At 27.7% G+C, this 12,574-nt stretch overlaps 1 protein-coding gene across 1 annotated transcript; it reads left to right on the top strand.

Moving 5' to 3' along the window:
- LOC122268202 (fas-associated death domain protein) lies at nucleotides 1-8,568 on the top strand. The gene is made up of 3 exons (XM_043049475.2): nucleotides 1-262; nucleotides 1,240-1,670; nucleotides 7,497-8,568. The coding sequence occupies exons 2-3, from the start codon at nucleotides 1,265-1,267 to the stop codon at nucleotides 7,778-7,780; spliced, it is 690 nt and encodes a 229-aa protein (XP_042905409.1). The 5' UTR covers nucleotides 1-262; nucleotides 1,240-1,264; the 3' UTR covers nucleotides 7,781-8,568.
- The last annotated feature ends 4,006 nt before the right edge of the window (nucleotides 8,569-12,574 follow it).

The raw sequence follows: 12,574 nt of genomic DNA, 5'->3' as shown, positions 1-12,574 counted from the left end.
TTCTATTGAAAAACAAACGACAACTTTTATGTTTGTAAAACTTCCGATTTCATCATAATTGTATGCTAAGTAAAAACGATTAATTTCTAACAGTAAGTTACTTATAATTCCGGAAATAATTACTAACCATACTTTTTGCAAGTCTCTTCCATTATAAAATTTCTAAATAAAGTGAGAATCAAGTAATCAAAGCATATTAGTTTTCTTTTAATGAAATGTATGAAAACTTTCGCAGCCCATTGTAAGCAGTACACTTTTAAAGGTTTGTATTATTTGCCTATTTACTATTAAAAAAAAAGGAATTTTACACTTGAAATTTTTAATTTCAATTTTCTTTTTATGAATTAATGCTTAATAAGTACTAAAAGGGAGATTAAAATTCTTTCCTTCTAGTAAATAACATCTTAAAAAATTGTTTTATGAATGCTACCACAAATCGAGATATTTCTCAGAATTTTTTTCGAATTTTCTCAATTAAATTTGTTGACAAAATGTTGATTCTTTTAATCAAGTTTAATTCCATTAATTTAATTTTGTCATTAGTTAATGAAACTAATAGGCATAATTTAAAATATTTGAATTTTTATAATTATGATTATACAAGTTAGAAAATTTCTATTGTATTTGTTCTCCATTAGCGTATTTTAATTTAAACAACTAGTTTATTTATAAATAATTGAGGAAATTTTCTGTTATATAATTATATGGTAAAGGGTTAAGCATGACAAATGTTGTGTTACAGCCCCAAAAAATATTAAAAACTAATCATAATCACTTAAGAAGTCAGACATTGAGAAGAAAAAAAAATTCTCATAAAAGGCAGAAAACTAGTTTTCAGAAACCTACAATTAATCAATAAAAAATTATGTAAAAACCCCTGAGACCTGATTTTCAGATGTAAATGAATGTTTCAATGTAAAATTGTGTTTGAGTGCAAACAAATACCATGAATTCACATCTAAATGACACAGAACTAATTTCAGAAACATAAAATTGAAAGGTAATATTTTATATCTAAATTGTGTAACTTAAGTTAAGCATTATATTATGGCATTTAAATCTTATAAATTTGAAGCATAAGGGATATATAACTTGATTCAAATATAAAAATTGTTTTTATTGCGAGCTCAGCATAAGTATAAGTTCCTCCCGATAAAGAAACTATGTAATTCAATAATAAATTCATTTTTTAAAACTCTACTATTTTCACTTTTATATGATATTCATTTTCTGTTTCAGTTAAATTATACATTTTTGAACAACAATGGCTAATGAAGAAGAAGAAAGATATGAGAAAACCAAAAATTATGTAATTAAGCAAATAGGTGATAAGTATGATTTGGAAAAATTGAAAAACTTTTTTAAAGGAGACATAGATTCACCAAGAACTTTTAAAAAAATTGGAACAATTAAAGATTTAATTGCTGTCTTAGAAGAGAGAGATTGCTTAAACTATCAGAATCCTATGCCCTTATTTTATATTGGTAAAATTTTAGAAAATGAAGAAATTAAAAACACAATAAAACTTTATAAACAATTATATCTTAAAGGCCAGACCATTGTATGCCTTTGTGGTCAGGAAGTTGACTATTGTCCTTCTTCTTCATGTTTACAACCTGAAGGAAATTGTTTTCAACCAAGTTCTTTGAGAATTAATTCTTCAAACAATGGTAATTTAATGTTATTTATTTTTAATTCAAATATTATTACTACTGTCTTTATTTCTATTGGTGTTTTTATTTCTAAGATACAGTAGAGAACCAATTATCCGGGATGCTCGGGACCATCGCTATCCCGGATGTCTGAATTTCCCGGTTTTCTGGATCGGCCAAAAAGTGTCGTTAATCGATGTTTTATCAAACCCGAATTACAAGGAAAAAGTGAAATGCATAAAGTAAGAGAAAAAAGAAAGGTACTCCTAACTTTAAAAAGAAAAAAAAATGGTAGAAAAATAACATTTAAAAGAATAAAAAAATTTGTAAGTTTAGACAAGAACAACAAGATTAAAAAATACAAAATTCTTGTATTTATTTTTTAAAAATAAGTACAATTCCTAAATTAACTAATATAAACAAAACCAATGGTTAAATAACGCAATATATTTCATACCTAAATTATACTGGGGAAACGATAAAATAAAATGAAAACTTATTAATCTAAATAAAAACACTTAAAAAATCGAACCGAAACGATAGTTAAAAAAGGCACTAGCATAAATATTGAAACCCGGAGCAAGGCAACATCAACGGAATTTTAAAAAAAAACCTAATGATAAAATTTATGAATAAAAAGAATTGAGTGCCTTCCTGAGTGCGAAATTTATCGTGAAAAGAAAAAAAAATCAAACGTAGTGGAATCAGAAAAACAAAACTGCAATCTGCTTCATAAAATAATCCTATGTTTAAATTAATAAACAATTCTCCTTTTATTTATTTATTTATTTTTTGTTGTTGATAAAAACATGATATTTAATTACAGCAGATGTGATTCCACATCAATAAAAACTTGCAAATGATACGGCACTTGAATTCATTCAAAAGAAAAAGATTTTATATTTATTAATCGATGTCAAATAGATAAATATATTTTTCTCTTCCATCTTCTATTCACTGATAAGCTTGCAATGCATTTTCCCCACCCCCCTCGTAAATTAAACAGAAAACGAAATCAGCATGCCACACCCTTGAGCTTGATTGATAGCCTAAAGGAGAAAATAAAACATTCCTCCCTTCCCTGCAGGGTTTGAAAAAACCCGGGGATTTTTGAAAAAACCCAACCCACCTGGGTTTTATTGAAAAAACCCGGGGAAAATTGGGTTTTATTTGAAAAAACCCGGGGAAAATTGGGTTTTTTCATTTAGTGCTCATAAATTTTACTGTGAAAATATTTTTATTTATTAAATAGTATTGTATAAGTAAACACTAAAATTTCATCTGACTTTTACCTGTAATAAAATTAAACTGGAATAAATATTTAATGGTCTTCAATGTTTTTATAATACGATTAATAGAAAGTGAAATTAAAATTATGTATAATTATAAAGAGTATCAGTTACTTGTCCCTTTTTTCAAATATTTAGATAAATATATGCATTTTAACTTTATAGTTTCAAAAAACAAATTAATCTTAAAATTATAAAAAAGCATATATAAAAAGTTATAGCTCATTTTTTTAAAATCAGATAATAAAACTTTAAATTTGTTTATTGTTGTTTAATGTATCACTTAATAAATTTTTTTTTGTTTGCTTTCAATATTTTTAAACATGATTAAAAGAAACAAAATAAATTGTATTCAAATGAAATCTTAAAAATATTTAAAAAATCTTAAAAGTAATATTTTAATTTTTAACTGTTTTTTAATTGTGATAAACTTTCTCCAAATAGTTAAAAATTGTCAGCAGATGTTAAGAGTTAACTTTAAAAAAAAGGTCAATTTTTTCCTTTATTATTATTATCATACAACAGATTCAAAGTGTCTACATTTCTCTCTTAGATGGCAATACACTTTTACGAGTTTTGTAGCTTTATCTATTCCTAATCTATTTCGAAGTTTACTCTGCACCAAACCGAAAGTTGAAAAGTGTCTTTCGATAGAGACAGAGGATGCTGGTGCTGAGTGCAAAGAAAAAAGAATTGACAGAAATTTTGTGGAAGCTAGGAATTTTATTTATTTACTTATTTTTTTTTTTTTTTTGCCATAATTTTCCACTATTTTTTGATGAAAACTGTTCAATAACAGTGTCAAGCATCATTGATTTTGGAAAGTATTCAGGATCGGAAATTTTGGATGCCATAACACGTGGCAGAAATTCTGGATGATGCTTAGAAAGACAGCTTTCTGCTAATTGGTCTTGTTCATCATTTAAAAATTGTCCCCTTGTTTCGGGATCCAGGATGCATATGCTGATAAATGATGTGGCTGAACAGCCTGATCTTTTAACAAAATGTTTATGGGATTCTAATTCATCACACGATAGTAAGTTAATTCATATTTCAACAGGTTCTGAAATTGAAATGTTTTCTGGTTGAAGCTTTTTTAAAGCTTCAGAAACAATTGATATCTGTTTTTCCCAATTGATAGTTTATTGGTAAAGCCCAACATTATTTAATTTTTTTGACATATAAAATTGTTCAAGAACAATCTCTTCATATTTATGGTAATTATTGGCAAAAGTTTTTACGCGCTCACAATATGAATTCCACCTAGTATCATTTGGTCATCAAGCAGTTTTTTTCATTTGCCCATCCATGTGCTTGATGCACATTTCTAAAATATTTGTTAACTTCAACGATATGTCCAATGATAGTATTAGGAGATACTTCTTTTTGAACCAAATTTTAAAAAAAAAACAATTTGTGAAAAAAACCACCAAGTGGGTTTTTTCAAAGTGGGCCCACTTGGGGAACCCTGGTTATATGTATTTTATATTAAGTTTAAATAACGCATTATCACTAATACATATTTGAATCTTCTTTATTTTTAAGTACATTACGTTTCATAATTTTTTAACTCAAGAATTATAAAATATAAATGCAGTAATATAAAAGGAACAAGTTTATTAATCTTTTTGTTTTCACACACATTTATTTACTATATTTATTAAACATATGGATATTACCCATTATAAAATTATAATCTGTAAATATTTATAATCAGTAAAAACTAAAATTTCATCTGACTTGAGTTAAATAAAAAACTGAAATAAATATTTAATGGTCTTACATGTTTTTATAATAAGATTAATAGAAAGTGAAATTAAAACTACGTATAATTATAAAGAGTATCAGTTACTTGTCCCATTTGTTTTCAAATAATTAACCCTAGGAAAATGATTTCATTTTTAGATAAATAATTTTAAAAAGTTCTCTTATAAAAAGTTTTAGCTTTTTTTTTTTTAAAGCTAGAAAATAAAACTGTTTAAATTTGTTAATGTATCACTTGGTAAAAAAAGAAAAAAATTGTTTCTTTTAAATTTTTTTTAATATATTATATTATTATATTACCTGTATGTATTATATTACCTGTTTATTAATATATAAAGCATGCAACTATAGTTGAAAAATTGATCTTTTCAGACTATATTATTTAAATTTTTATTTGATTTAATATCATTAAAATATTACTTTTTTGAAAAAACCCACTTGAAGTTTTCAATAGCACCTACTATAAAAATTATATGAATATTTGAGTTTCTTTTACTTTACTAATATTAAAAACTTAATCATATAAATCATGCAACTCTATTTGACAAATTTATGCTGCACAATAAATTATATAAAAATAAATGTGAAACAATAAGTTCTAGTAAAAAAAAATTTTTTTGTTGAAAAAACCCACTTATCGTTCCAAGTGGGTTTTTTCAAGGTGGGCCCACCCAATAAAACCCGGGCGGGTTTTTTCAAAGTGGGCCCACTTGGCGAACCCTGCTTCCCTGCCTTCAAGGTCACAGAGGAAATGACGTTTCTCTGGGTAAACGGGGAAAAAAATTCTCCCCTTCCTTACATTTCCCTCTACTCAACTTCAAGGATGAGTTCATTTCCGCTTTTTTTCATAATCGTTCTAGTTTAAAATGGCGGGAAAACCGGTCAAAAATTTTCCCGGTTATCTGGATACCGGATAAATGGTTCTCTACTGTACTTTATTTTTTAAAAATTTCATTTAGAATATTTTGTGTTTTACATAATTTTTTAAACTTATCTATATATTTTTAAGATTGATTGTCCTTTAAGATTTATTTAATATTTTTATTTTATTTCTTTTACTAAATGCTGTCTGTCACAATTGATGATAACGCTAAATGTATTTTGAAAAGTTGTTTCATCTCAACAGTTGTCCATTTAGCAGTGCTAGTTTGTCAGCACAAGCAAGAACTATTTTTAAAATGTATCAATTATTTATCTGGGTTATAAATGACTTAATGAAATTTTTTACTATAAGATTTACTTCATTATATTTTTATTTTATTTCTATTACTAAATGCTGTCACAATTAATAAAAACACCAAATGTATTTTGTATTGTGTCAAGTTATGGGGAATTATAAATCGACTATGTCAACCTTCATCTATCAAAAGGTACCTCAAGATGGAATCAAGTTAACATGTCTTATATACTACTGAATTGGTATTTTAATATTTATAGTGGTCAGGTTAGCAAGTTTTTGACACGGTTTTTACCGTCATGTCAAAAAACCCTCTGTCAAAAACTCATAGTTTTGGTAAAACTGTATTTTTATTTGAGTTTAACTGCTTATAATTTAAAATTAATTCATTTTTGGGCAATAAAATTGGAAAAAAAGTTGTTAAAAGATTAAGAACAGATTCTTGCATTTTCCCGACATGTTTATATCAAAACATACTATTTGAAGTAAAATATTAGGATACTAAACAAAGTTTTCATCATTTCCAAGCATCATTTTGTTTGGCATATTACATTACTGAAAAATGTCAAATTTTGGACTCATCCATACTATACTCAAAAATTGACTGGGCAGTGAAAAATGCGCAAAATTAATCACTTGCTATCGTATGGTTTGGCACAGTGACCCCTACTAGTGAACATGTAATTTTCTTTGTAATTAAGTTTTGTTTCATGTGCTCTGTAGTAGCTATTATAATATCTGTTAAAGCTATTGATTAATTGAAAATGCATTTCTTTAAGTTTTTTAAGCTCTTGATACAGAAAAAAACTTTTTTTAAGCTCTATTCCGTGTTTTCACTACAGCATGAGAATCTCGCATATTTTTTTCTTTTCTCACATTAAAAAATGATTAACGTGAGAATTTCGCTCACTCTATTATTCAATTTCAAAAAGCGCGTATTTTGGGAAAAATTTTGTCATTTTGAATAAAATCCGTTTCACTTTCCTTCCTTGATCTTTCATTATTTTGAACATCGGTTCTTGTTGTCTAGCTTCCCTATTTAATAGTATTGTTCAGAACCGGGGCGAACAGCAGAACACCCCCCCCCCCCGAACCACGGAACCCTTTTCAGAACACATTTCTCTGCAACCACGTGTTCACCGTAGGTAAGGTTTCTTCATGTAAGACGTTTACATTTTTTGTGCATGAATGTAAGATGGACAAATACCTTGTTAAGGCGACATCTTCTACTCCGTAACGGACAAATAAAAATGAAATAAATGTCGGTAGAAACGGTCAAAACGAAACGAATATTTTTCTGTCAAATATAAAGTAATAGCTGATGAAAAAGTAGATATAGAACATTTTCCAAATGATGATGCAGCAAAAATATTCAATTAGAAGATGTTAAAAATGTATTATAATTGAAGAAATAATATTTTTCCAAGTCTATTTGTGTTTTTTTGAATTTTTAGAAATCTCACTTAACTTTTTGAAATCCCACCCTGTTTTAGAGAAAGGGTGAGAAATTCTCTCCCATTTTTTTTCTGTAATGAAAACACTGGGCTCTATTATAACTTACTTGTTCCTATTCTTGATTTAAATTATTTTATAATTTATTTATTTTAATTACAGATCTGATGGATGCCATAAACAATGTAGCAGAACAAATTAATTTGAAATTTTGGAGAGTTTTATCTAGCCAGCTGAAAGTGGAAGAGGGTATTATTGATGAAATTATTAAAACATATCCTAAAGATCCAAAGAAGCAAGTTTTAGCAGCTATGAAATATTGGATGATAAATGAAAAAGAGAATGCTACTGTTGAACAGCTCGATAAAGCTTTGAATGCCCGACTTTGTAAAAGGATAGGCATCGGATCCCACCTTCGTAAGCCTGTACTGAAACTTTGTTTATGAGAAATGTTTATTGTTTGTGGTTTACTTTTATTGATGAATGAATGACTTCTGTGTTATTGAAACTCAAAATTCTTAATAAAAAACTTTGCTAAGTTAGCTCTTTAGTTCTGTGACAACATTGCTGTCCCTACTGTAGATCTTCTAGCATCGCTATCATATCATTCAAAGCAGTTCCATTATCTATTTATTATGTTTTTCAAATTAAACTTTACTTTTTTCAATTTTCAGAAATATGCCTAATTATCTGACTATCCTATTATAGTAGTTTTTGTTTCATTATTTACTAATTATTGTTATTAATCATTTTATTAATTTCCGTAAGTATTAAATGAATTTATTTAATAAAATAACATTGTATTGGCATAGCTAACATCTATCAATAGACATAAATAACTCTGCATTATCAGGGATCTGTCTAGAGATTTTGTGAAATGTCCTGTTTTTGTAAAATTGTTAAAAAAAAACTATTCACAATTTGTGAATATAAAATAAGCGTTGAGTCACATTCTTTTAACCAGGGTCCTGCTTTTGTGAATTTGTGCAAATAGGATCCTGTTATTGCTAAAAACCTTTTCCAGAATTTTTTAAATTGTAAATAGATACAAGAGTCTGCTCAACAATTGCTGCTATTAAATTAGAGATGCAATATACAAATATTTGGCTTTAGCCTATACTGCTACACAGAATATTCATTTCGGACAAATAATAGAAACAAAATCACTCACGTTTTTAATAATTTCAATTGACATATTTTAAATAACATAACATGTAACACTTTTAATGTGTTACGCATTAAGTAAATTTAAACAATTAAATTTATAATATTTTATTTAAAAAATTGTCAGAAATTAATTTTTATTTACATAATATTCTATTAATTAGTTTTATGAATAAATATAATTTGATTAATTATTTATTTTCAAAAATATTTTTTCATTTAATATCAATAAGAATGTGCACAGGATATTTGTAAAAGTAGAAATATTTTCTTAGAATTAGAAAATTCTGAATGAAATATTTCTTAGAAATATTTCATTTGGAATTTAAACATAGGAAAACTTGGAAGTCTCCCCCCCCCCCCCTAAAGGGTTTGTTCGTTTGACAAAACAATATTTTAGATAAACAAGTTTGTGAAGGGTTCGTTAACGGACCCAAATTTCTTCTAAACAGACCCCTGGTTTTATAATAATTCTGCATAATAAACTCTGCATTTTGTTAAATTTTTGGGTGCTCTTGTAATGCAGAAATGTCAATTATTTTGAATTCATCTAAAGTATATTTTATTAATATTTCATAATTCGTAAATAACGAAGCATATTGTCATTACTTTTAATTGTTTCTCTCTTCTTTTTTTTTTATTGAGATTATGTTAATTCTTTGATACAGAACAGTAATATATTATCTTTCCTGTATCAAATAATTCGTATCAAAATTTGATGAGTCTAAACCTCAATAAATTTTAATTATTCTCTATTCATCCAAAATATGCATGATGAATATTTCAGAATTCATATACAACAAAATATGTTCGCATAACTACTTATAATTATAAATTTTTTTTTATTGAGATTACGTGAATCCCTTGATACAGAAAAGAGATAAAAGCATAAGTAATATGTTATCCTTTTCGTATCACATGATTCATTTACTATATCAAATTTTGTAAGTCTGATGTATTATTTTACCACCAATTTATTCTTTTGTTTACCTTTTTTACTATCAACATGTCAACTATTGCTATAAATTTATGTCAAGAAACATTAAAAAGAAGTCAATTATTCTAAACTATTCTTACTGAACAAGTCTTTCTTCATTCTTTATGTACAGTACGCAAGAAAAGGACCACTTGGAAAACCTTTTGTTATAATGATTAGATCTTCATGTTCTAGGACTCAATCTTAGCAGTTTCTCAATTAACTGTTGGTGTTACACGGCTAATTTTGAATCCCAAATCTAATGATGCATGTTACCAATTTTTTCAATATTATATTTGAAATTATATCAATTGTTTTTACAATAAGCATGTATACATTTGTCTTAAGTGTCTATCTTCCTGTTACTATTAGTATTAAATAGGAATAGAAATTTTTGTGTTATAAAGTATTTTTACAGTGTTAAAAGCAAAGAGTTGATTAGTCCTGTGGCAGAATCGTGGCGACATTGTCGCAGAACATTACAGAATTCTTGCAAAACGATTTTTCTTTTGGAAGATGGGAATAATTTGTGCATCCCCCCAACAAAATGCGAGAATATCCCCCATAATATTAGAATAAAAAATTATTAAATCTTCATTAAAAAAATATATATATAGTTTTTTTTTGTAAACACAGCTCTTTGGTTATTTTAAATTATTAACATATATGTTTGTTATTATTAAAAGTATCTTGCGGAAAGATGTTTGTGCTAGAGAGTTTTGTCGCACATAGCTCGAAAAAATTCTGCCACGGGGTTGATTAGCAATAAGTTCATTTATGTTATTATTTTTTTGTATAAATATTGATTCAGTTGGTTTATCTGTCGCACTACCCAGTTTTTCTTTTGCTCATGATTTTTACAGTAATTATAAATCCGGTTTTGTTTTGTGTGTGTTTATTTTTGATGAAGTTTAACGTAGTGCTTGTTTTACACTACTCTTTTACATTTACACGAGTTTAAAATCCAATATCACGATTTATGTCTCCAAGATTTTTTTTCATTGTTCACCTGTTTGACACTTGTCATTCAAGTATCAGTAGGGCAGATTTGTTGGTCACTCTTTCAGGGACACCCTATCAGGTGGGCCAATGTTGCTTCCACAGTAAGGACAAATAGTACAGAAAATGAAAAAAAAAACATCCATTCCTTGTCATGAGCTTACACCCCGGTCAGCTTCCCTCGATTTTAAAATCCACTATTGGGATTCTTGTAAAAACTTCTTAAATTTGTTACTATAAAGATGTGCTATTCTTCATTGGTAGGTAATTTAGTTACACAGGGTGCGTAGCGTTTTTAAAAAGTGCTTAAATGTGCTTATTTTTGTTTTTTAAAAGCCCTTTAAGGTGCTTTTTTCCATGGATGTTTTTAAAAAGTTCTTAATTTTCTTTTTTTCCGAAATGTGATATTTTTCTTTACCATGTTGATTTTTGCCACAAATTATGCAAAAAGACACTGTCCTATTCAACGTTTTCAGCATTAATTCAACCCCAATCTATTGTACCGTCGGTCTGTCGTGTATGAAAACACCATTTGTTTTACATGTTTGATGAAATACTTGCGGGTCTGCACTTGTGTATACTGAGCTGGATACAGTGGTGAGGATTTTTGTCTCTTATGTGCAACCCTGCTCCATTTTGCAAAAGATTTCAGACTTCATTTTCTGCCCTCTGTAATAGAATCGAAAAATCTCTCTTAATTTTTGCTGATTACGGAGACCAACTAAACATTGTCAATTTTTTTTTCTCTATTAGCGATAGAAAATTTCATTTCTCTTGTTAATTTCATCGTTTGTGACACGCCATTAGCTTCGTCACTGTAAATAAATTCGGATAAAACCATCAATTGTCAAAAACTTGCCAACCCTGTCTAATTAAGATATTTTTCAAAGTTCTTAAAAAATATTTCTTGAGTGCTTAAAAGGTGCTTATTTTTTTGTGAAAAATTTGGCTACTCACCCTGTTATAAATCTTAGTTCAAAAAAATATGTTAAACGTGAAATATGTGTGGTATATAAATTTATATCTTGATATTGAGTTAGTGCGCATAAAATTTTCAGGGTTTTTCTCTTAGTGTAACTTGGTTACGTAGTGTTGTTTTAGAATTCCTCATTTCATTAGTCTCATGATAAAGTTATTGAAAACAGTATTTTGAAGATTTAATTTGTATCATTTTAATACTTATTTCTATTGATATTTTTATTTTATATCATAATAATTATTTAGGCTTTTGGTTTAAACAACAGCTTAATGCAATTTTCTTTGCAACCCTATTTTAATTCTAACTTATTAAACTATTATTATTATATTACTTTTGCTACCCCTACGAAAACTATTTTCTGGAATTATAGTAGTTGGAGGCATATATTGTTGTAATTATTATTAATCTTATAGTACCAAATATTTCTAAGCACTGCTTAAAATTTCTGCATCTTTGATGATTAAGAATCCTATCAATATATAATGGCATGTCATATCCAATATCTTGTCATATATCTATCAAATAAGAATGAACTAATAGCAATATTAAATGGTTTTAGATCATTATTGTTATTTACTTATGTTCCAGTGGTTCCCAAAAGTTGTAAAACTTTTTATTTTAATCGCTAATTATTTTTGAAACCTTTACAGGGTGCGTAGCGTTTGTAAAAAGTACTTAAAGGTGCTTTTTTGGGGATTTCGTTTTTAAAAGCTTTTAAAGGTGCTTTTTTCAGCTGGCGTTTTAAAAAAGTGCTTTTTATCCAATTAATTTTTTCTCTCCCATCAGTGATATCTGGTGGATTCCATGCATTTCACGAAAAATGGGGAGTTTGCTACGTAATCATTCACGCGGACTTCATGTCGTACCCACGTTATGACTTGCGCATGCGCGCACACTTGAAACCGAAACCCGAGTGCTCCAATTTGGATAGAGAATATCAGAGCCTTATGATATGTTTTTCTTTTTAATTTATTTTAATTTTGTTCTTGTTTATTTTATTTTACTTCTAACACTTTTTTTGACGTAGGGGGTAAGGGTACTTTTGTTCTGAGTTCAGGGTCAAGTTGAATTCACTCGGTGATGTGGGAAAGTACTGATTGTTTCGATTTACGCCCGTTTCTT

This window comes from Parasteatoda tepidariorum, chromosome 4, assembly GCF_043381705.1.
Source record: "Parasteatoda tepidariorum isolate YZ-2023 chromosome 4, CAS_Ptep_4.0, whole genome shotgun sequence".
Taxonomy (NCBI): Eukaryota; Metazoa; Arthropoda; class Arachnida; order Araneae; family Theridiidae; genus Parasteatoda; species Parasteatoda tepidariorum.
This window is presented reverse-complemented; position numbering and strand designations above follow the sequence as displayed.